Raw genomic sequence first — 27043 nt, 5'->3', positions numbered from 1 at the left:
GCACGGGTGTATTTTTAGCTGTATTTAAACTGTCTCAAAAGGATATCAGAATACTTGTTGAAATACTAGTTATATATACTAGCTGATTTCCCCAATATTAGTGATGTCTTGTAGTTCTTGTAATTGCCGCTACCTACTTTGGACATTTTGAAAATAACACAATATTCCACCATTCTACTATTCCTCCGATCAAAATCTTTAAACTTAAATAATTTTAATAGTAATTATTCAAAGTTAAACGATCAGAAAAAGAATTCAAAAAATTATACTTAGTTCAAAACTCTAATGAAATTATATCCGTTAAAAATTAAGTTTCAATTGTTGTACGCGCTTAAAAAAATACCAAAAACGGTAAACATTTGTAAAAAAAAATACAATTAAAAAAAAAAAAAAAATTAAGAAATTTAAACACTTATTTTGAGTATATTTATGTATAAATATATATGTTAAGTTCAGTTGTATAAATTCTATAACGAAAAAAAAATGTAAAAACATACCATCGACAAAAAATAATTTTAAATATTACTCACTTTGTATTAGTTTGATAAAATTTATCTGTTATGTTATGTGTGAGAAACTAAAAAAAACACTAATATAGTTTATGCTCGGTTTGACTTTTTATAGTTAGTTTTACGACTCTTCGCCACTTTCTTAAATTTCGTGTAATTTTTGTAATTTTGAATTTAATATTGTCTAATATTGGACTAGGTATATAACATAAATTAAAATGTTCCCAAAAAAAAAAAACACTACAAAATTGCAATTATTTAAAGAGTAACTTAGTGTAGAGCGTTAAAAAAATCACTCTGTATTATGTTTACATAGGATTAACATACTTTATTCCAGATGTATAGAAACTTATCGAAAACCATTCGTATTCTATTGTAGACAGCAAACGTTACTGTTACATTTTTATTGCAACACATTTTATCTTCTACTGAAATTCATAAATGTAAATACTAATAGCTAAAACACATTAGCTATGAATACTTTCAAGAATTATAAAAATCTAGAAAAACTTTTTACTGAATAAACACAATACCTTTGAGTCAGTTAATAATATCATTACTCATTAGGGTATCCGATTTACATGATAGACCAACAATTTAGAATGTATTAAAGATAACAAATTAAGCTTTATGTCATAGCTTAACGAAAGACGGGCATTGCTCTACAGCTCAATTGGTTGTAAAATTTGAAAAAGTTTACCCCTTCACTCTTAAAAATAGAGACCACCCCTCAGATTAAATTATTGCACATTTTTCAACTTTCAGTTTTGTTTACTATAAATTCGTAAAAAATGGTCTGATAGAGAGGACATTTTTATCAAACATTCTTTAGGCATGCCTCTTTTAAAAATTATTTTCAGACCAAACCATCATCCCACTTCTTCCCTAGAAGTTAGTTTATACTGCGTTGGTTTTTACTGTGGTCCAGACTAATGCCCGCTATTTTAAAGCTTGTTACCTTGCTAATTTAAATACACGTGTACACGAAGCACGCGTAATATATATATATATATATATATATATATATATATATATATACGTTTGTGTACACGTTTAATTATAATTACACGTGTATTTAAAACTACACGTGTATTCACATCTTTTTTCGTTTTAATTATAAATTTGAGTTTGAGTTAACCTAATTATGCAGTCAGCAGTTATACTTGTGTTTGAGTTTGTATAATTGAAATAAACGTCATATTAGAAATGAAACTGAAATATTAAATAATCTTGTTTGTCTAAAAGTTTGAGATTATCTCTCAGCCTGCTTTAACTACACGTTTAATAATTGATACAAACTTCGTTTAAAGATGTACACAAATAACCAAATGTATAAAAACATGAATCTATATAAAGTTTACATATACATATTACTTACGAAAAACATGATTTAACAATATTGAATCGACTATTTTCAAATTGTACATTCAAATAAAAAAAAATTGTTATAATAGGTTTTTAATTTTATATTATATATTTAAAAACGTTTAAATCTGGTTACTAAATGGAAAATATATTACTAGTTTCGGCTAAAGAGGGCTGAGATTTGAGAATTCAAAATTAAATGATAATATAATTAAAAATGAATTAACATTTAAATTTATTTAAATATAAATGCCAAAATTCTATTAGTGGCTAATCTTGGCTGGCTCGATAACACCTAAATGTCGAGGTTAATTCTGAGTGCCTGGGACAATTCCTCAATTTCCAGCTTATATAATATATTATAATACATAATTTAGCTTTATTATAGTAAACGACCAAACAGGTCTATAAACCTACTCCTGATTTATAAATCCATACGAAATAATAATAAAAATACTATGTAATCTTAGTTTCAATAGTTGGAGCGTAGTTTTTTTTATTTATTATGATTATGAACCGATTTGTTTCGAGTAATTTGGCAACAACCAGCTTTGAAAATTATGCAGTAATGTAGATCGTTAACGCTAATTTATTAAAAATAATTTTCCAGTACTAGCTTGTAATACTGTAATTTGTAAATTAAACTTTTGTGTTTGGAATATATTGTATGGTAAACAAACAATTAAGTATGCAATTAAAACGTATCAATTATGACACAATCATTATGCAATAACAGTATGGTATTACCGGGACTACCTAAAAATACATTTAAAATTTGTATTACAGTTATTTAATTGCGACAAAGTTATTATTTTATCAGTATACGTCAATTATAAAAATAAGCGTGCACAATAAAAAACAAAAATACCTATTAAATGTATTACCGAAAATTTTTAATCAGCCCACTTGTTTTTTTAACCAAAATTACTACGATAATTACCCTACGGCCTACCGTGCATTTAATATATAATACGTCCAGATAACCTTTTTTATCATATTCTGTAAAATTATAAAATATATGTATTGTTACATTTGCAAACGAGGCCTACTATTTTGGATGTATAACATTTATTGACACCGCTTTTTATGTTGTTAAATAATGGCCGAATATTCTAGTCATATTAAAAAAAACTTTATTAGCCACAACTAATACATATAAAGACATGAAATGTTAAAGTAATCATCAACATCAGCCTTGAAGGCTTAACGATGCCATGATGCCAGCGTCAAACACACCAACACCTTACTCACTCGGTCACTTGTCCTTCTGTGCAAAATAATACTAAATTTATTTATGCTCAATAAAAAATATTTGCTCGTACACATTATTTTGAACTAGAACAACTCGTTTTAAACCGTCCTTGAATTTGTTTAGTACTGGTGGTTATTATTCATTATTTTGATTTTTGAACAACTTATTTTGCAGGCGTTCCACATAGGCAATTGTAGTACACTTGTGTGTTTATTTCACATTTGCCTATCCAAAACAATAAATTGAGCAAGTAAAATTATTAAATTTGATTTTACATTAGAATGTCTTTATGTGTGACTTAGTACTCTTTGATAAATGTAAAATTTAATATCCGGATAAAACATGCTTAAACAATTTATAATATCAATTTTAGTCATCTATTAATTTTTTTATTTTAATGGTAATTAAATTAGTAGTTGGTATTTTTTTTGTACCTAACTATTTTTTGGTCTTTTACTGCACTAGTGGTATCTTTTAATTGGGAGTTAATTCTTTCTTTATCTTCTTTATCTTGTTTTCAGTTTTTAATAACTGAACAACGAGATCTGAAATAAAAAATATTACTAGTTCAATTACGTTTTAAGATTACAATGCATTAAAAGCAGTGGTCGAGATGCTACTCATTTTTTTGCTGCACCTTATTAAACCTATTTCTATTTTGTAAATAAAAGTATTTCGCTAATGTTACAGCTACTTTATTTGAGATATACTAGAGATTAAGAGATTTAGTTTCAACAATTATTTGAAAGTACATATTATTATTATTTTCTACTTAATTTTTTCTAGACTATAAATAGTGTAAGGTGCTACAAGAAAAGTAGCCTGCTGCTACAGTAGCATTACTCCTAACCACATATTAAGAGTCAATACTTACCATGGTAGTTTTGTAAAAGTATAAGATTATTCTCGTTAAGATATTTTTGTAAAAATCCCAAAACAGATGATACAAATTTGACCAGACACTTTGATCATATTTTGAGAAACTGTTTGAGAAAAAGAATTTGGGTATACCGTAAAGACGAGCAAGACTTCAGCAGGATCATCTTTAACATCGGATAACGATTTCAATAGCAGTTGTCGATTATTTTGTACATTTTCTCTAAAACAAAAACTTAGTTGTTTTTCATAATATGCATCATTAAAAAATAGATATTTATTGGTTGTTATAACTAATGTATCACTACCTCTTCTTTTTGCGATCATGTTTCTTTTCTACTATATCTACAGAAGATAACAAATGGTCTACCGCATCATAAAAATCGTCTGTGGTTTTTGACATAAACGATTTTTGTAACTTTTCAACAGCATTTTGAATTTGACTGTCATCATATTGATTAGATTTTGACTTAATGACATAAAAAATAAAATAAAAATATATATTCAAAACACCTAACATCAAAGTTGGCAATTAACTACCTCCAAATCGTTTTCTCTGTTTTGCGCTATATATTTTTTAACACTTTCAACCATTTCTCCTCCAGTTGACTTTAACAAATATGTTGTAAGTTGGGTTTGGACATCTGAACTCTCAAACTTCTGAATACCTTTAACGTACTGATGAAAATCTGCAATCAGCAATAAGATCTTGATTCTTGTCTCAGAATTCCTGGTGTACTTTACGTCTATCACCCGTTCGATTGGCCATTACTTGATCGTATGTAGCTTGTGACTGTCTTAAAGCCTCCTTATTCAAAATTCTAAAAGGATTAATATGTTAAAATGAAATAAAAATAGGAATTACAACAAGCTTTTTTTCTTATTACGGGTAAAGATAAGTGATGAGTTTATCAATTAATAAGTCTTTATCCCCATCGACATCTTTAAATGTTTCTTCATTCTCTAAATATTCTCTTTTTTCATCTAAACTAACGATTTCAATCATAAAATGATCGTTATTGCTTGCTTTATTGTCATGATCATCAGAGTCAGAATCATGGTGTTTAGATTTTTGACCATATTTTTTTTTACTGCCTTAATCTTAGCCTCTCGTCCCTAAAATATACCAGAAAAATAATAATATACCAGGACTCCTCTTAATGCGTTTTCCGAACGTTTTTGTTCGTTTAAGCAATAACTTTAATTATAAAAAATCAAAGACTATTTGCTATTATTTTTGTCAAAGACGCTGTAACTTGATCAACTTTTGGCGCGTATTTTAGCTTAAACGAAAATAATATAAGATGTGTACAATTTGTAATACTTTATAATTTGAATTTTTCAACTTTCGACTTTATTTGTACTGGTGGTTTGTTATTCTTGTGTGTATATTTATTATCGAACTATTGTATGTGACTTTGGTCTTTCAAAAATAATTTGATATAATAAATCAAATTATTTTTCTAAACGCGTATACGCATATTGAGTTATGTGTTTCAAATATCATTATTGTTATCAAAACTAATTTAAATCAAATTATTCAAGTTTATAGTTCTATATGTAATACAAATATTTTTTTTTTAATTTTATGGTTGGCCTTTGTTGGGAATTACTTAGATAAATGTTGTAAAATTATCCTAACCGGTTGGCTTAGTTAGCATCTTTATCTGTATTTATAAACATTTTTATGAAATTATCTTTTAATTTTTCTAAATAATGTTTTTTAGTTGGCCTTTTTTAACTAAGTCACACGGAAATTGTTGAGCCAGTTTGACGCAGAACGTATTAGTTCTGAATTAATATGGTAGTTGATATATATATATGTTATATCATATTTTATTATTTTTAGATATAATTACAATTTGTATAATATAGAAAGTTAGGTAATTTATCTGTACCTGTGGTAGGGATGGTACATTTAACACAGAATGCTTACATCTAGCTTGACTAATAAAATTAAAGTTTGTTCCCAGAAATATCTAGATTTTTGTTACCTTTTACATTTTAAACGCTACCAGTCATTTTTGTGTAATAATTGTTTTTTGTTTGTGAGTTTTTAATTTTTACAATGACTTCGTGTTCGGTACAATTTTGCGAAAGTAAAATGTCAAAAACATTAAATAGCATTAGCTATTTTAGATTTCCAACTGATCCGCAAAGGTAAGCATTTATAATTATTTTATTTTATAATTGATCTTTTAATTTTCAACTTATATATATTTATACAATAATTGTAATTTTATACAATATTTACTGTATAAGGTGTAAAAAATGGTTAGAAAGTTGTCAAGCGACACACTTCTACCATAATGATCCTATGATTTTGTCAAAAAATTATCGGGTATGTGGAGTACATTTCGAAAACCACATGTTTCTAAATCCACGCATAAGGAACAGATTAACACTGAGTGCTGTATCAACGTTATTTAATGGTAAGAACTATTAAAATTTCTATACTCAGTTAAATTTATTTGAAGTGGATTTTTAAATTGAAAAGGCGTTTTTTCGGGAAACAATACTTTAATAGAATCATTGTCAATGGGGTTTTCATTCATAATACTTAAAATAGCATCCAAGTCTTGTATACAGTTTGCATTTTCAGAATAATGGAAATGGTTCTGGCAAAACATTTTTTTAAACGACCAAAAATTGAACTGGTGTTGGATTTATATTATTCCCATTTCCCACCCCCCTAGGATGGGTACAAGTTTTTTTTGTTTTTGAGCCATAATTTTGGGACCTTTAAGTTTAAAATTTGTCAGTAGTTAGAACTCATATGTATCCGTAACATGTTAAACGGAAAAAAATTCGGCACTTCAGTTTTTTATACTATTTTACTAACAATTATACTATTTTATTTATGTGAACTTTGTGATTTATTAATTTTTACTAATTATTTCATGTACGTTATTTTTTATTTATTTTAACCTATTAGCAGGCGCGTATGCGCATTTTGTACGTCAATTATACTTTTAAAGACACGACTTTTATCTGAGTAGCCTATAGAATTAGAGTAAATTAAAAATTGGTTATTTTAAAACATGTTAACTAGGTATATAAATATGCAATACTTTTAGTTATTTAATACTTTTTTATAATAATTTGTATTATTTTATTTATAATTATTTTTTGTTTATTATTTTTTAATTTATATTATTTTTACAATAACAATGTAATTAAATACTGCGTGTCAATACTATTCATAGTTGACTAATGCTCTGTCAGTTGTCATGCCATATGGTGGACAGCTTACTATTTCTCTATGTTAGAAATAATTAAAATTGTATATTAATAAGTATGGATATGTTATGTTTATAATGCATTATATTTTTACTTATTGGGAATTTTAAAATGTTTTATTATTAAATGTATTATTATTTATTAATTGTAATTTATTATTGAAATTAAAATTATTGCCCTTGGATACGTCATACTATATAGTGCGTAATATAATATAAAACAACTGTAATTATAAGAATAATATTATTAAATTATTATTATTATCATTATGGTTATTAATATTTATAAAATGTTTGGTAAATACAAGAGAAAAAATTTGTTTAACTCAATTATTTAACAAATGCAAAAGCCCGCGAACACGTTTAAAAACAAATTCCCTTTAGACGGTCACACTGATTTTGGTAGGCCAATCATAAAGCCTTATTTGCAATCCTATTGTTAAAGGCCCGAGTGAACAATCTGTTTTCATATAATCTGTGATAACACGAAGACTATCCGACCGCTTTAATTGGTAGTAAGCGACATAGACAAGTATACTTATAAGCTTATACTGGTAAGCGATTTAATTTTTTATTTTGTGTTGCATTTTAATTTATTAATTTGTGTTTTATAATAGTCAATCAAGTGCACAATGGTCGACTACAGCAAGTGGAAAAATATTGAGGTGTTTATAATTATACTAAATGTCATAAAATATTTTTGTCATCTATACATGACTATCTTTATATATATTATTGTTAATTAGGTGTCTGACGATGAAGATGAAACTCATCCGAATATTGATACTCCGTCATTATTTCGTTGGCGACATCAAGCTCGAGTTGAGCGAATGGAAGAAATCAAGCGTGAGCAAGAAGAATTAGAGACTAAGAAAAAAGTGTAAGCAGTAGTATTCATCATTTGTATAGATTTAATTAATAAGTATTTGCTATAAGTGTTCATTTTGTAGTTTTCAAGAAAAATTACAAGTTACAAAAAAAAAACTTACGGAAGCTGAACAACAAGGTATAGATAAAAAAGAACTTGAAAATGCGTTAGGTGCATTATCAGTTGAGGAGCAAGAGCTGAAGAAAAAAGAAGAAGAATTTAAAAACAAAGAAAAGGTTTGTTCAGTTAATAGTTAAATTTGTTTAAATTGTTTGTATTATTTTCCTACACTTGTACAAATTATTAAGTATAGGTACAATTGCAAAAAAAAAAAAAATTATCGGGTATAAAGTAACCTAACCTAAAGTATAGTCTTCAAGAATAATTGTACAGAAAATGATAAATCACTCACAGATAAACACATTAATATAAAACTGTATAATTTATAAATATAAAATAATTTTATTGTAAAATAAAAATGTCGAGTTAAAACATTTTGACTGATTGTTTAAAGATATAATATTGTAAAAAAATTTCATAAATATTTCCAAAAAATGACGTACAGCATAAAAATTGTTTAGTTCCCAGTCAAATTTATCAAAAAAGTTTGATATAGACAATCTTTTTGTGGTCATTTTATAAGCAAAATAAACCTAGAATTTATTAGGTATAGATTACATACTCTACCAATAATTAGTTGACCGTACTAGACCAATATTTTTTTCATTTTATATTAATTACTGTAATCAATTATTTATAACGAAAATTACAATTTCTAGGTGTTGCCGTGGAATGTAGATACAATAAGCAAACCAGGTTTTACAAAGACAATTGTGAATGCTTCAAAAGTTGCACCAAAAGATGAAAATTTAACTGAAGAAGAAAAAGCTAAAAGATTAGAGGAATTTATTGAGGAAAATAAAACAAAATTGAAAACGTTTGGTATGTTTAAGAAGTATAAAGATAGTCAAGAGTATTTGCAAAAAAATCCACAGCTTGTGTGTGAAGATACAGCTAACTATTTGGTGATTTGGTGTATTGATTTACAAATGGAAGGGGTAAGTTCTATTTTTAAAACTACTATACCTAACTGTCTTTTTTTTTTTTATTACTGCCATGGTTCTCAAAGTGATAAAATTGGTTTTAATTTTTTTTCATATTAATATTTCAATTATAATTATGGTTATTCTACTATATCTATAGTTGTAAGTTTATTATCTTGAATTACGACAAAACATAGTAATTTTCCTGAAATCTTTTGCAACTTACTTTTTAATGTATACACTAAATAACTATTACCTTATAATGTTGTCCATGGAACCCAGCCGTCGTCACGCCTAAAATCACTGTATCTGAGTAGACAACATACAACCTATCTGTTTCAGTAATTTTTTGTGGTTTATTTCTTATGATGTTTTAATTAAATTCTTTATACTCCTGTAAAATACATTGTTATCTTTTTAAATTGACAAATTATAATAGTTGATTAAAAAAAATTATTAAATCATATATATATATATATATATATTGTTGTGTAGTTATTGATGTGGGGTTTTTTTTTTTTTAGAAAACTGAACTAATGGAGCATGTAGCACATCAAACAATATGTATGCAATATATTTTAGAGTTATCACGACAACTAAATATCGATCCTAGAGCTTGTGTTCCGTCATTTTTTTCTAGGTAATAACTATATTTGTTATTGTACTGCCTATAGATACATATAGGCAATATAGTATAATTTGATTGATTTGTTGTTTATTAACTGTTGATAATTTGATGTTTTTTATTAGAATACAAATGGCAGAAAAACAATATAAAGATTCATTTGATGAAGAGCTTTCTATGTTTAAAGAACGTATACGGAAAAGAGCTGAAGAAAAATTGCGTATTGCTCAAGCCGAAATAGAAGAGGAAGAAAGACAGGCTAGGCTGGGGCCAGGCGGACTTGATCCGGTAGAAGTGTTTGAGAGTCTTCCAGATGTAAGTATTTTTGTAAGATAATTATAACCTAACCTAGAGCTTAGGATGGCCAGTAGGTGATGTATCTCATGTTATTTGTGCATCTTGGCTACACAAATTTAATAGAGTACAAAAAAGTTAGTTGTGCAAAAAAAATGAATGGTTAAAAACTAGTTAAATGTAAATTTTAAAATAAATTGACTTCCTTATCTAGGTGTTTTTTAATAGAATTATATTATTAGTTCTAATTTTTTATGAATTTGTTTTAAAATACAACAACAATATTTAATTATAAATTATTATTAAGAAATCCTATTATAACTACATTTATACATCACCGCTAGTTATGCATACATTTGTACAATCATGCAATCTCAAATAATAAAAAAAAAAAGAGTATTTGAGACTTCTTTGAGATGGATACAACTTATTGTAAAATTGAATTAAGATCATTTATAGCTTTTATACGGCAAGACTTCATAATGGTCATAGAATGGGGTCTGTAATTTATAATACTACAATATGGCTATAGTTTTAAATTAGGCATTCTTTTTTAAGTATTATGGTAAATTGATTGTATTTCTTGATTAAAATTGTCTAAAAAGCTACATCTTGGACTTATTTTACTCTATTACTATGAGTTAATGGATACGATTAGAGCGTAATCAATTATTTATCGTTTTACAGTATAAGTAGAAAATCATTTTTTTTTTTAACTTAATTAATATTTTGATAATTCTACAAATTATTTGTGACTGTAAACAAAATATAATAGATTTCATTCACTGTTTTAATAAACTGATGTTGTTTCTCTATACACTTATATACTCTTCGATAATATTATTGACACAATTTTGTTTGTAAAATTAAATTTATTCTAATTATTTTTGTAGGAGTTGAAAAAATGTTTTGAATCTCAAGACAAACAGCTGCTTCTAGATACTATTGCAGCTATGAATCAAACAGATGCGGCATATTACATGAAGCAATGTGTGGATTCTGGACTTTGGGTACCCGATGCGAGTAAAGACACAACTAACAATGTGGAAGAGGATAACAAAACTCAAGAAGAAAATATTTACAATGAAGTAGATTCATAAAATAATACCCTATTTAATTTACCCTGTTCAGTAATAAATGTATGATGTAATATTTCAACCCCTCCTCAGACTCCTATTAAATATTTACGAGCAATTTATCAGTTAATAATTTAGGTTTAATTGTCGTTTCTATTTCTTTCTACTTTTTTTTTTTTTTTTTTTTTAAATTATTGTTTATCTTTTCTTATTCACAAAATACTTTTTATTATAAAGTTTACAAATACATAATATATTTTGTGCAATGCGTACTGTAATTTTTGTTTTACATATTTCTTATTTTGCTCATTTCTCGTCTTTTACTTCTTTGGTTGTACTATCGGTCTCTTTGTGAAAATATGGTAGTGGTATAGGTATGGGGATAGGTATCGGTATTGGTAACATTATTGGATATGGTACTAAGATCATGGGTGGCGGAAGTATTGACTGCGGCATTGTCATTGGATAGATGGACGGTGGAGGAGGTTGTGGTGGGGCTTGTTGTTCGCTGCTTGATGTGTTGCTACTCGTCGGTTGCGATTGTGTGAATACAGGTGACCGGCACAATGGAGGAGTGCAATAGACCGGAACGCGACTCTGACACTGATTGTAACCAGGCTGAGGCGTCCTAACTTCTTCGGTGTTCAACAGTCGCTTGCGTTTGCGACTTGGACGGTCAAACAGCTTGTTGGACACCCGAAGCTGTGGAGGTTCTGCCGGTGAACTCTTCCTAGGTGAAGGTGACCTGTCGGATGGCGATTGACAGTCACGTAACCATAGGTCCGGCGTGATGAGTGGCAAATTTGGTTCGAGGGACTTGCATACGCTCTCCGGCAACGAAGTGTTCTGTAAGTGAGGGTGCAACTCCAATTGGGCCTGGGTCTCCTTGCAAAATATATTCATCTTGTACTGGTTCAGACATTTGTCACTGCAAACACAAATCAAACATAGAACGGTTAGTGTGAGCAGAGAAAGGAATAGAAGAGTGCACGGCAGAAACATTCAATTAAATATTACCAATACAGAACGCAACAATTGCATATTGTTAAGACATAGACTAGATTAGTCTGCTCTGTGGTTGAGAGAAAGTGTCAATAAGAGATTAAATCAAAAAACTCTTTACGTTTGTCACCTGCAGAATTGTAGCTGATGGTCGCCGTCTTGGAAGTCTACGCAGTTGACTGTGTGCCGCAGGTGTCTGCACCAATCACACGTCTTGTTTCGTTTGAAATTGGCCCGCCTGTACTGTGAAAAACATTGCTCAGAACAAAATACTTTTTCAATGTTGGGCTCTGCTGTGCGGAATGTGAACGCTTTGGCCGCTATCGCTTTGTCGCACCAACCGCATGTCGTTATCTGTTCGACCGGTGAACCTGTGGACACAATTCAATTAGATGTTTGAATTTATGTTCAATAAGAATCATAATAACACTTAAAGAGTTAAATGATCAATGTCTCCTGTTAACTAGTATTTGAGTGAGGTACTCACAAGCAGTTACAACCGTTGAATTTAAAAATTTGTTTGGTTGGGTTGTTGGCCAGATGTAGATTGGTGGGGGTAATTCATAAATTTAATGTAATTGAATAGAGTGAATGTATTAAAGTTTAGTTTTTTGTTAAAAAAAAAACAATAATTGTTTTATTTCATTGTGTAACACATCAGCATATAGCAATTAAAAACTCAATTAAAATGAGAGTTAGTTTGGGTTTGCAATATATTCGACAAAAGTAGACTGACACCAAATACTATTCTTGAGGCGTTATCTTGCAAATTATCTTTCATTTACCGAGTTACAAAAAATATTAATAGAAAAAAAAAACGTTGAAAAATGATTTAAATTTTGCCAGCTATTGCTAAATGACCAGGCCTTTTTTAGATGTGTTCGGATTTAAAGACTCCCATGCTACCCTCCTGCTCCGGGATGTAGGTATCGAAATACATGTATTTTAAGTTCGAGTAATTAAAAATATGTCTGTATTTCGTGCCTAAACCCTGAAACCCCAATCCCTACATACAGCCACGACAGTCGTGGGAAATAAATTTAGGACTTAGCCCTTAGGAGAGATAGGGAGATAGAGAAGGGTTTAAATAATAAGTACGTTTTGTATGTTAGTAAGTTCTATGTATTATATTCACTCCACTGCATGTGAGGTATCAGGGAAGTATACGATAGACCGATGTGCTGCACATACTGGATTTTGCACTTAGAAAATTAACTTTTTATAGTCGTACTTATAAGTTACATACTGAAATTAATCGATGCAAGTGTAATATTTATATAATGTTTTCGGGCGCTGTCGGAAAACGATATTATTAAGGTATCGGCTATCGGTGTACCTTTCAATTTGTATTTCACGTCATTAGTTCGTGTTCTACGTGTGTCAGAACATTTCAACAACCATTTTGGTGATGTCCCATTTAAAGGAGAGGGCTACTTTCCAGGCCAAAAAATGCTGCTATGAAAAAACTATGAGTCATCAGATTTTTGCAAAACCACTACTGGGCTCGGCACATATGGCGCATTTATATATCTAGTCAAAAAATTTGGTTACTTGTAAAAAAAAAAATACATACATACAATGCCGTTTTTTTTGTCTATTTATAATTTTGTGGTTGTATGTTTAGAAAGTTTGTATACAAAGTTAAAATTATTTTGATTTTCGAAAGTGATACGGATGAATTAGTTTTGGCAATCGTGGTGGCCTAGTGATGGTTGCAAGTGAATAAATTTAGTGTTTCAGAAGAGGAGAATTAACTTATTAAATATTTTAAAAGCTTTTATTAAAAATCATACTAACAAAATTAAATTTTTGACATCAGATATAAAAAAGTGAATAGTAAATAAAAAATATTACAATAAAATATAAATAAAGTGAATTCATTAAAATACAAGTATTAACACTAGCATATTTTATCAAACAGCCTCAAATAACTATATCACAATATCATCTATCATTTGGTATATACATTCTAAAGGTACAGTTTTTTATTCTAATGAAAATTTGATGAAAATATATTTAAATAGTTTGTAAATGCTTTTTTGAAGTAAATATACTTTAAAACATCATTTCGTCAAACAATATAATTCATTTAAAAAATATATAAAATTAGACATCAATAAATTATATAGGAAGACAATTTTTTTATTCGAATAACTTTATTATTCTAATAAGAATTAGCATATACCTGCATAAAGTGCCGTTTACTAAACTATTCTTGAAATTTATATTTGTACCTATAGGTATTGAAAAATTAAAATACATGCTTGTTAATAGTAAACTCAAACCCACGTTATCCAATGAAAAATATACAATTTTAAGTTTTACAACTCATTTCCCTCCAAAGTTCTTAACTATGAGCATTTGTTCATTTCAGACTCAAGGTATGGGATTTATTTTTGTACGATTACTGATAACTGAAAACGGGTGTTCGTGTTGTTAGTCGAGGCGGCCGCAAATGGTTAATTAACGTGCTTGAGGCGGCTTTGTTTTAGGGCCAGGGGGCAGGGAGTAAATTTGGCCGACACGATAGTGAGATCCACGACGGGTCTATTTGTAAATGCCTTGTAACTCCTGTTGGTAATTAACATTAAAAAAAAAACGCATATTCGAGTATTAAAGCTGAAAACAACGTGGAAGAACATAGCTGTGAGGGGATTTTTTGGTTCAAAATTGGCTTTAAGCCGAGCTCGAAGATCAGACCTGATAAAGAGTAAGGTGTACGTAGATAGTATGACATAGAAAAGACAAGAAATATGAAACGAAATGTGCAACGCGTTGTTGGCACGGTTTATTTTGAAAGTTTCCACAATTATTACTCGTCGATATTTCAAAGGGTGGCGGCACCTCGGTGACGACAACGTTGTGCATGTATTATAAATTATAATAACTATACGGTGTTAAGTTTCCTTCTTAAGACTATCGTATTGCGGTGTGTAGGAAGTGCCTATTTCTAAAACACACTCACGCCAAACAGATCAAAGCTGGACCACCATCTGTGTACTAAGTATGGTATTTAAGTACTTAAATAATACTATATGTGCGTCTGGAATAGGGGGTGGCTATAGTAGTTTTAATGTGACGCAAAAAAAAGGCGTAAAGTCAGTCTGCCTAGTTGGAAGAAAAACAATACCGTTCAATATATCGTGCTAATAAGATATCAATAATAACAGTATCTTAAAAATACAATAATATTTTAAGATAAGGGGAAAACCCTGTTTTATCATATAGAGTACCAACTGCTCAACAATGAAGACTTACCGAAAATAGGATACCCACAATGAAGGGGTTGCGATTTGTCCGAGTCTGACTAATTTTCAAAAGAACAGCCACACAAGTTCAGGTCTAAAAAGGCCAACGGATTTTCGTCGGAATGAGCATTTTTACTTATAATATTATTCTACTAGTAATACTGTGCTGAGTTCCATTTTTAAATAAACGTATACCGTTGTTTTGGCCGAACTGTAGGTTAAAGTTATAACGCGCTAGCTGTGTGTCTGACGAAAAATTTCGGTATTAAATTCTGAATCTAATGTGATCGCAAGACAAAGCTCTGGCAACGGTTAGATCTCGTGTTACCCTCTTTATAGTTTTTATATATTATAATGGGTCAATATAACGTATAATCTATTCTATTTTTAACCGGCAAGTCGGGGGGCAAACAGTACGGACCGGCCGGCATCTATTTGAGTCCGCATCAATTGTGCTTGTACAATATAATACAGTCGTCTGGCGTTGAGCATTTGACTTGAAGTCTGGTTTTTCAGTCAAAACTAATCCGAGTGTTTCATAATATACCGGAAAGCGTCAGTCATCGACTTTTTGAGGGCGCGATACAACTATTTTTAAATCTTTTATGTCTTTATAACTTCAAGAAGCATCATTTAGAAAACAATCACCGTAAACGCTCTACAGACGCGACTAGTTTGCCTATCACCGCCAGTGTCTTTTTTTGTTTTTTTAAATACATAATAAATTATTAAAACTAATTAAATGACCCACGTCGAGCAATCCCACTCTCGTTCACGTTAAATTTTAATGATTAATTTCTGAATCATAACTCACACCGACAGCTCTACAAAATGTCTACTAGTCCTGTCTGCCAGTTACTGCGTCTTAAAATTAAAAGATTTTATTTTCGTTAAAATAAGTCATAATTACTCGATAGCGTGCTGGGAGACCGCGGGCTGACGTACTCGTCTGACGACGTGTCCGGTTCAGTGCTTCCGGATCGACTTCTGTACTTGTTTTTGAGTTTCATTAGGTTAACGCTATGCAAAGAACAGTCTTTGGAGTTCATTTTGTCGTAACCGTACCATCCGAGCATTTCGTTCATAGTGGTCTCTACGTACTCCTGAAAAAAATCTATATATATAAAAAACGCAATCGCCAATTCAGAGTACAAATAATCCAATGATAAATCAACACAGTTAACCGAGTGGCGAACCAGCGACAGTGAGCGCTAACGCACTGCCGCCTTACCCACTCGGCCACCCTCCTTCTAAAAAAACGTAAATGTAAATATATATTTATATACAGTAGTTTAAAGTAACACCGGATTTTTTCATAATACTCTAAAATTCCTAAAAAAATTACCTACGTGAAACAATTCTAAAGTTTAGGACGATGGAATGACGGGAAGAGTGGAGTGTAGTATTATTTGTATTATCTGTGTGCATTAATCAGCAAAGTACTGACTGAAATTGGTTATTCACCAGCCAAATTGTCAACAAATAAACTTTAATTAAAATCACAATTTAAATGTACGAGTATAGGTTAGTATTTATATTTCAAAATTTATCTCGCCTTAATCTGTCTTTCAACTGAAAAACATACAAAAACTTTAAATTATTGTTGTTTGATCAAATTATAAAGGGTTTAAAAGTAAATTACATGAATAATTTTTTTATAATTTTAGTAAATCATCAAAAAATTAGGCGGCCTATGGAATTCTAGAGATCCTGTTTGTTAAACAAAATATTGCAACAGTGTGATTATTATTTTTTAAATTTATTTGTGATGATTGAAGGGTAGTGTAGAATGGACTTTTAAAATCAGTCCCTATACGGCACAGTCATTAACACGGTACTGAGTTAGTAAATTAGACTGGAGGTAGATCTAAAAATCTGCAGTCTAACATTATTTTATTGGAGAAAACACCATAAGTCATAATAAGGCAGTCATAACAAAATGTATGGTCTAGATAGTGATTTAAATTGTTATTCAATGTAAAACACATTGAACGTCTACAGATTCGCAACGAAACAAAATACTTGTAATCGACTCGACTATGTACATATTTACTATGTATATATTTTAATGCCCTAAAGTACCTGAATTTTCTATGTATTCCTAGTGAAATAGAGCAGTCTAAAATCCTGTATTATCGCATGTCACATGATATTATGATTAACTCCATTAATTCAGTTGATTATTTTTACTCGTCGCGGACGTTTGAAATTGGACTCGTCAGATTATCAGAAATTCTCTATAAACGCACGCCCGGGTACCTACATTATAATTTGCATTTGTGCTGTCAGCAGTTTTATAATATAGAATATAATATAAAATATAGAAAACGAACGCTTATAGTTGTACCGCCGTCATTTTTGAGCAACTAAAGCGTATTTACTTTGTTCCAGACATTTGCTGAGTTCGTGACATTCGTCCACAAAGATCCGTAACTCATGAGTAATATTTTGCACTACCTACACCTGTAACGTTTTTATTGTATAGTGTATACACATGTAATAGCCATAACAATATAATATAAAAATTGTTATGAAATAATTAATCAAAATTATCATGTATTCAAAATTCCTATTCAAGTAGTAATTGTTTTCTTATCATACCAAATTAATAAAAAACAGTCAGCAGCGACTTAGGTCTTAGCATATTGGGAGGGGGGCATATTAGGTTCGGGAAAGTCACATGACTTCAAGATGTATTATAACTTCAAAAAGTACAACAATTTTTAAACATACCCTTCGAGGTGAACCTAAGTAAATGATAAAAATATTTAATAGGTATTGTTAAAAGTATTGTCACGTGACTTTTTGTCTTCGGGAAAACAGTTACACTTATATGGAACATTCACTCTAGTGTACACCCTGTGAATATAGGACACACATATTATACACGAAAAAGCGTACAAATTGGATTGATTAAACCGTTCGTTTTTCTTCTGCAGCGGTTTTTGCCGAACGATGCCGTCGCCGCCCCGGCGGTGGTATTGGGTGTCGCTGAAAGGACACGGCGGCAATAGCTCTACCTATATACAGTGTAGGATATCGGATGAAATAATGAAATACCATATTATTATGTGTAACTGTAAACCCGGGAGATACGATAACATGCAACGCAGGTAAGGAGGAGAGTCGAGCACTAGGCAGAAGAAAAGCGCGTGCGGCTAAGTATTTATTATGCTGGCCGGTGACTATAATAATATTATATTATATACAACTGTACTCGACCCTACGTTGGTAAACACATGTATTTCTTTCGAATAACCCTCGACGACAATGGCCGGTATATTATTAATATTATTTTTTGTCATCGTATCGGTCCATTTGGCGGTTTGGGCCTTGATCGTAGACATTGAATTTTTTTAATAATTTATGAAATATGTCCCTTTGAAAACATTGATATTACTAAAAGGTATAGTAGGTCTGGTTTTGTCCTAGGTGGATGGGGGTATGGGGGTCCTGGCATTTTTTTGTGCTTTGAAAATAAGTTTATAGAAAAGGGTTAAAGTTTTAATTATATTTTGGTTTAATATTAATTCAGGTAATCGAGTTACGTTTCAATTGATTTTCTTGCTTTTTGGCTTAAAAACTACAATTTTCTAAAACATTAACTTGTTACTTTACGAAAGTTTAAAAACTCGATAGTATAGAGAATACGCAATAGTACTATTTTAACTAATTTCGCTGTTATAGCATAATGGAAAAAAATAATATTTTTAAATGACGACCATCTGGCAACCACCCACATTTTGAATGTAATAATAGCGTATTTTGAAAATCATATTTTGGACTTAGATGTATTTAAGTACAACGTCATATTATATCGTATGAAATAAATACTAACCCTCCTCGGCGTTAATGGCGCTTAGTGACTCCTCTCATACTCATTGAATCATTTAGAGCTGTAGCATGACTCGACAGGTATTGGAGATTATTATCAATATAGGTATGCAAATATATATACAAAAAAAACAAATATAACCCCTTGTTAAATACTCTTTCCGTTCCCCTCAAAGGTCAGTTTTCGTCGTATTCGATTGAGAATTGAATATCTATCTATTACTATCTACTTACATGATATTATCTCACCGCCAATCTTAGCAAAACAGACTACTCTGTGCAATGTACGCTGTATGTGAACCAGCGGAAAAGATCATTTCTTGGTACACCGTCGACAGCCGACTCCCTCCTCGACATGGCTCGATCGTCAGGCGGGATCTCATGCGACTATCGCCTGCTGTATGACGATTTGCTCGTTTTACGATACTTAGGCGAATCTCTGACGTCGAGGCGACGGCTTGTGTTGTGTAATTTGATCGGAGTGTCAATTTTAACGTCTACATACAGTCTTATATAGCTACCATACACTGTCGGTATGAGCGCGCCGCACGCGAAATCCGATCCTAGACGGTACGCGCGATCCTCGAGACCCCCGATCGACTTTCAAGCTATATCCACTGTTAGTCGGTCGGTCGGAGTCAAAAACAGTCGTGCTAATAAGACACACGCATATACACACAAACACAAGAAAAAAACAACTGTACAAAACTGGCAACGGAAAAATTTGCGCAATGCCGAGCGACGACAAACGAGTTGATATGAATCCAATGACGGCCCTTAGGTCGTGCAACGCGGTTCCGCCAGTTGGCCGAGAGAAATTTTATCATACAGAGCCCATACGGAAAATATGGAATAACCCCCAGTCCATATCATTTAACATATCTATGTTAAAACTTAGGCATGATCTTTCCGAATGACTTATCTTTCCACTAGCACATTGACTATGTCTGCTGTAAAGAACTTAAGATGCCGGGTCTCATCAAGCGCAACACATCTGAATAAAGTGTCTCGCTGAAGACTGTACTGCTCGTAGGCGATATCCACATTAGAATACGGTGTAGTCATGTAGGCAGTAAGATACTAATAGCATAGATAAAGTAAATCTGTTTTATTTTTGTTCTATCTAATCTGTGGTAATATGATAATACTATGATACAGTGTTTGATATAAATACATTCCGTAAATTATGAACATTTTTAGAAAAATGAGTTCATAAACATTGCTCAGTCATATCGATTAGTTAACACCCCTCCCTCTCCCCCTTATTAGTGTTTTCCATTTAATAAATATATTCTCGGGTAAACAAATACCGATAATTATTAAGCATACTAAAGAGCTGAGCGGTATACAAGAGAAAAAAATCATTATAATAGATAAAAAAGATTGTTTAGTCGAAATAGTGCCAAATGCGTTTTTAAAAGGAAACTCTTAAATTAGAAAAGAGATAAACGACAGTTGTTCAATCTAAATAAAATATTCTATTCGATCGCTATCTAGAACCGGTCAGAAGATAAAACGTATACTTTATATTTTTGATGATATGATTTATCAAAAATAATATCCAACTTTATTTTTTACTTAAGCTTCGATGCGTAACTGCGAAAGTTTTATTTTTAAAATTATGTTTTTATTTATTTTTTTGTTTCTGGACCCACGAAATTATCCTAAGCCGCTGAACCACTTCTTATATGGTTAACTTGAGTGCGTACTTAAAATGTTTATAGAACGTATTTAGTGAACTGTACATTTGTTAACTACCATATCACAGTGACACGCACTGTATATTTTTTTAATAACCAAAATTTAGAGACCATCCATATTATTAATTTTCATTAACTATTATAGATATTTGGTTGGCTAATAATCTTTGTACTTTACTACCAATAAAATACAAAAATATTTGGATAGGGATTTAAATTATACATATATAACGAATTTGACAATTGTCATTAATATATATATTAGAATTTAGAAGTATTCTTACAACTTTACATTTTCAGTATTATGCTGCATTATAACTTAAACTTATTGTGATTTTTGTGTCTAAATTAGTTTTTTTTACTCAAATTTATTCATATTTAATTTTAGTGTCATTTACATAATTTTCTGAGGGGGTAGATTGGGGCCTACAACCCAACAATGACTATTAATTCGTCCGCTTTACATCCCATTCCCCGCCACCCCCATCTGCCACTACCTATTTACAAGGTTGTAAACATTTTTTTTTAAATAAGTATTAGAAACAAGATAAAAACAGTTTTATTTTATTATATTAAAAACATGTCTTTAAACGGAAGTCACAACAATACCGTTTCTACGTGTTGCACGACTAAACATTTTTGTTGTTTTTTAAATAAAGCCGTGCGGATTGAGGTCAAGGTGCACTTGACGTAGTGATGTTAAAGGATATGTATATATAATTATATATTGACAATAGTCTACAAACAAAATATAATGTATCTGTATTACGCGGTTTTTGTGTTTTATAATGCAAGAGCGTCTATCAAGAAATACCTAAAGGGTTAAGATGACATGGACGGTCTGGATAGTACCCTGAAATTCAAAGGACAGATGAACATTTGTTTTTGCAAAAAGTTTTTTTTATTGCAGAGTATTTGGAAACTGTGCAATGTTTAAAGCTACAACAAAAATATTATCATCAAAATATTATCAATTATTAAATATAACTTGGCATTATCGTAATTGTGATGTGAACAGTGTCTAGTAGCTTAAATAGGAAAACATCTCATGGGGACGCTTAAGCAGTAAGCACCCAGATATAAACATATTTTATTATACCTATACAATTTATTATAGATATAAAAACGAGTACGTTATTTCTAAAAAAAATACAATTATTGTTTTAAGTTTAGTACGTAACTAAACTATAAAAAAAAACTCGTTCATTATGCGTTGTTATACTTATGTTTATAATTCACTAAATTTACTGAGTTCAATACAGAGTAGTAGTAATATGAAACATTATAGTGTAACAAAATTAAGAAAAAAACTTTACTATCGTATACCTAAAAATGTATTTATTTTTGGTTCTATGCTGAACATCTATATTAACAAAAAATTGCCAGAGTCAATATAAAGGCATAAAATATCGTTTAAAATGTAAAATAAATCTTTAATTGACATTCATAATAAAATGCACGTGACATTTTAGTATATTCTAAACTACATTTATTTTTAATACTCGAATAATAATAAATGGACAATATAGGTAAGCTGTAGACTAGAAATATTTTCTAGGGAAAGAGTTAAAGGAGTTTGGGGTGCTATAAGTCCCTATAATTGCGTCACTGGATGTAAATTAGGGGTGTGCGGTTATTATATTAATTATTTATCATGAATGAATAATTCGACTAAAAATTACTTTTATTATTAATTATTTATATTAAAAGAGAACTTCTCAAAATAGTAAGTAATTCCAGTTAATTTATTCGAAAACAATAAATAAAGTAATTCACGATTTATTCACAAATTATTTAATTACTATTATTCACGAATTTTTCATTGTACATCCAATCAAAATATCAACGAGTTATTCGAGTTAATCAAGAATGCCTTTCCCAATTGAACTATTTATTAAATTCATCATTATTCGCACACTCATAGTGTAAATATTTGTAGACTATATTGAATTCGGGCCGAAAACTGAGTTTGATTGTTGAAAGGTTTGTTTGTTGTTGTTAACGTTAATTAAAAAAAAAATGCAACTTACTTTGATTTCTTCGTCGGGATTTTCCTTTTTTACACCGGCTTTTCGGACGGCATTGCCTTTTTTCCGTACATTTTTGTTCATTGTCGCTTCTGACGATCAAACAATTTTTTTTTTCAATCAAAACAAAACGCGAGACGTCCGCGTAAAACAAAAACGGCCTTTTTTGTGGACGTTATTTGGTAGGCGATATTTTTAAAATTATTTTCACTATTATAGTTTAAAAATGTATTATGTATATTAATAAATCGCAACACTAGGATCGCGTACAAATCGAACGGACCGACTACAGCCGAACAAACCTTTAGCGTGCTGGTGCATGTGGCGCGTGATACGTACTTACGGTGGTTGATGTGTGTGCAGTGTGCGTGTGTCTTATATTGTGTGTGTCGCTGACTAGAGGCTCGACTTACTATAAATAGAAGAGTATATCACATACAGCATTGGGGCCGGGGAGGGTCGGCCTCGATCCGTTCGCCGTACAGGAGCGCAGCGCCGGGTTGCCACGACGAGCCAACAACGTGAGATGAGACGACCTTAAGTGACGGCATGCCAAAATAATATTATTATTATTATTCGCTTATCGAGGTACCGAATTAATATTTTCCCCGTCCCTCGCACAAGTTCAAAGTCACGTTATACACAGAATAACCAGAAGGGAAACTTATGCCGGACCGATAAGTGCCCAACATTTTTTGTTTACGTACAATTCAAATCACGCTTTTACCCGGAGTTAACCTAAGTCCATCTATTATATTATATAGTCCGGCTAAAAAAATGTGGCAGCCGCAGCCGGCCTTTCTTGCCGGCTCATAAGGATCCGTGTCACTTTTTTTTTTAAGTTTCCCTTCTGGTCATTCTGTGGTCATTACACCGGCACTGCAGCGATACGACGCTCGGTAAGGGTCGTCTATAAAAGGTTAAAGCTAGCCTTAACATTAAGGTGTTGAAAAAAGCATCGCGATTCTGCTTTAAAACGTCCTTGTTGGTAATTGATTACAATATTTACAAATTACATTTATTTTTATATTACAAATAATTTTTCAAATACCTCGGGAACAATTTCTATTCATGCTGATATCATTAAAATATTTAAGATACATTTTCCAATCGCCAGTTATGTATATATTTAACTAATAAATAGCAAAATAAAACAAAAATATTATATATACTAGAGTGGTCCTTAAAAATGAGACATAGCGTTGGATGGCCGCCATTCACTTCCAAATGTTAAACAAATATTTCCCTAATTTTTTCAGTCTTCCTGTAGCACATTAATTTTTTTACAATATCACACAAATCTACAACTATGATTATAGATATTCGATAGTATATATTTTTATTTTCACCAGGTTATCCTGATAATAAGCTTAATTTGGAACTTGTGTAACATTTTTTATTTTTCTGTATAATTTTACATTTTACGTGCAAACAGGAAAACTCAGGGGATGAAATAAAAACCTGAAAACATTTTTGGAGCTAATAATTACAATTAATAAACAAATTTTCCGACAGTTTTTCAAAACTGTTGGAAAAATGTTTAAACTAGATATATCTATATCAACATGCATACAACTTATTATCTACTCGTTTAATTCACAATGACGTATACGGCTAGAATGATGGGCTTTGTCTCGCTAAAAATTCGAGATATATTGTTAGCGGTGAAACGACGAAGAAATTAATATAAAAATATGTTTAAGGACCAGCCAATACCTTGGCACGTTGAAATAAAATTATACAAACTCCTACAGATTTTAAGGTAGTCAACCTAATTGACACGCCTGGCACCAACAAACAGAATAGATAAATAAATACAAAAGATACCTTTTTTTTTTATTTATATTAAATTTCTAGTTTAAAATTACAATTTCTTTGTAATTAAATGTACTTGTTTTCTAAAGACTATACAATAGTCATGTTATTTTCACAAGAGGAGGTGGAGTTTTAATAGCTGTTAATAAAAATCTATCTTCTAGATTACTTCGTATTTCAATTAATAATCTAGAACAAATTTTTATTTTAGTTAATTTAGGTAACACATGTATAATTGTTGGTGCTGTTTATATATCGATACGAGCTGGTAAGCAATTATTTTTAGATCACTTTACCACTGTAGAAAATGTTCTTTTAGAATACCCTAGTTCAAATGTTATTTTACTTGGTGATTATAATTTACCTTCCGCCTCGTTTAATGATTCTGAAGCCTTTTTTAATGAACAAATCTTTAACCTCAACCTTTCGCAATTAAATCATATTAAAAATATCAATGGCATCACCTTAGATAAAATAATTTCTAATCATAAAAACATTTTAATCGAAGAAAATATGAATCCAATTGCATTAGTTGATAAACTTCATCCTCCTTTAAACATCCATTATACTTGTAACCATATACAGTACTTGAATTTCAGTGAACACATTTATTTATGGAAAAAAGGAAATTATAGTGCTATTTTAAATTGTTTGGGTTCCATTGATTGGAAGCAATTATTGTGTCACAATGATATCAACTTAAATTTTCTTTAACTATTGTAAAAGACCTAGGTGTTACTTTTGACACAAAACTTACTTTCAATTATCACATAAAAAATATAAAAAGTAAAGCTTCATCAAACCTGCATTTCTTAAAAAGAAACTGCCACGAATTTTTTTGCTCTGATGCCTTTAAAGCAGTTTATTTTGCATTAGTTAGATCACGCCTTGAATACGCTTCACTTGTTTGGTTCAATAATTCTATTTCTCATTCTCATGATATAGAATCAATTCAAAATAACTTTTTAAGGTATTTATCCTTTAAATGCCATGTCCAAAGAGAACCCCATTCTGCTTATAATGGAGTTTCTGGTTTTTTTTAATATGGATTCTCTACAATATAGAAGGAATACCCAAAATATAACATTTTTGTTTAAACTCATTGCTGGTACGATTAATTGTCCATTCTTTGTCGAGCGTTTACAGTTTAAAGTGCCTATAATCAATACCCGAATTAAAGATTTGTTCTACTTAAATAAATTTAAAAAAAAAATTCTAGAAACCTCTCCAATAAACATATTAATGGCAGCAGGTAATACAGCCGATATTTTAATTTTGTCAATACTGATACATTCAAGTCATATTTAAAGTCAAATAGATAATTAAGAATTAGAATAGATAGTTAAGACTTATAAATGCATATTATTTTTAAATTATTGTAGCATATGTTATTCATTATTTATTATATTATACTACCTGTTATTATTATACTATTTATTATTATTATATATATATTATACTATTTTTGTAAATGGAGTTGATTCCGTAATATAGAATATTATTATTATTATTATTATTAATATTGAATATCTAACCTTTAAGTGTAACGGATAAGTTAGATGCATCTGACGTTAAATTATCAATGTTTTTAAGAGGGTGTCAGCGCAGCCCATTTTAAGCAGTAATGGCAATTTTTTTTACAAAATCTTAACTTAAAAGTTAAACAGTGATATGTAATTATTAGTTCAGTAGTTAAGACTTTTTTTGGTTGTTAAATTATTTTTCCAACTATCACAGTATCCGCAACAGCGATTTGAAAAAATTTTCCCATAAAAACTCAGTTTTTTAGATCCAAAAATACGGCTTACTGAGAGTGATTTTAGAGCAAAAAACCTTATAATCAAAATTAAAGAAAACAGCATTATTGAGGGTACCTCGAAGCCCTTTTTTTGTTATTTCAAATAGGACATTCATTAATTTATTTTTAAAATAATACAATTTTTGTCAATTTTAAACCCTGCAACTTCTAAAAAAATGGCTTCGAGATGCCCTTCAGAATATTGTTTTTTTTTTAAATAATCTAAAAGGTATTTTTGCATAAATATCAATTAAGAGCCACTAATTTTCAATTAAAGCAAACATGTTTTAGTGTCGGAAACCGCTGCACTGACATCCTCTTAACGGTATAACAGATAAAACAAATTGATGTTGAATTGAAATCAAATGAACTAATGTGACAACAAGTGTTGAATACCTAAAATTTACATTCAATGCCAAAATATTACTTCTGGTTTAATGAAATTCGATACTAACAAAAACGTTTAAATACT

General features: G+C 30.3%; 2 protein-coding genes across 7 annotated transcripts; one reads left to right on the top strand and one right to left on the bottom strand.

The window, feature by feature from the left end:
- Nucleotides 1-3539: 3539 nt before the first annotated feature.
- On the bottom strand, nucleotides 3540-23333 carry LOC126838267 (sine oculis-binding protein homolog B). 6 transcript variants are annotated; one of them, XR_007685686.1, is made up of 11 exons: nucleotides 22962-23333; nucleotides 16308-16500; nucleotides 12280-12520; nucleotides 11421-12075; nucleotides 9409-9546; nucleotides 4890-5118; nucleotides 4756-4823; nucleotides 4543-4691; nucleotides 4311-4471; nucleotides 4001-4225; nucleotides 3541-3671 (listed from the first exon to the last, which is right to left on the bottom strand). XR_007685686.1 is itself a non-coding variant. In XM_050572565.1 (5 exons), exons 1-4 carry the CDS (start codon nucleotides 23040-23042, stop codon nucleotides 11454-11456), a joined length of 1137 nt encoding a protein of 378 aa, XP_050428522.1. In that variant the 5' UTR covers nucleotides 23043-23333; the 3' UTR covers nucleotides 8710-9546; nucleotides 11421-11453. The 6 variants fall into 6 exon arrangements, 2 of the variants coding, with proteins under 2 accessions (XP_050428522.1, XP_050428521.1); XR_007685684.1 differs by having other exon boundaries at nucleotides 3540-3671; nucleotides 4001-4237; nucleotides 4543-4823; XR_007685683.1 differs by having other exon boundaries at nucleotides 4543-4823.
- LOC126838268 (hsp90 co-chaperone Cdc37-like) lies at nucleotides 7700-11312 on the top strand. The gene is made up of 8 exons (XM_050572566.1): nucleotides 7700-7795; nucleotides 7859-7906; nucleotides 7988-8121; nucleotides 8192-8345; nucleotides 8889-9167; nucleotides 9677-9792; nucleotides 9903-10092; nucleotides 10965-11312. Exons 2-8 carry the CDS (start codon nucleotides 7874-7876, stop codon nucleotides 11169-11171), a joined length of 1113 nt encoding a protein of 370 aa, XP_050428523.1. The 5' UTR covers nucleotides 7700-7795; nucleotides 7859-7873; the 3' UTR covers nucleotides 11172-11312.
- Nucleotides 23334-27043: the final 3710 nt, after the last annotated feature.

The sequence above is a fragment of the Adelges cooleyi genome, unplaced genomic scaffold, assembly GCF_023614345.1.
Source record: "Adelges cooleyi isolate 19-005CV unplaced genomic scaffold, UGA_ACOO_1.1 ACOO_flye_CR_arks_rails_tigmint_CR_PRNA_30, whole genome shotgun sequence".
Lineage (NCBI taxonomy): Eukaryota > Metazoa > Arthropoda > Insecta > Hemiptera > Adelgidae > Adelges > Adelges cooleyi.
Note: the sequence above shows the minus strand (reverse complement) of the source record. Positions and strands in the feature narration are given on the sequence as shown.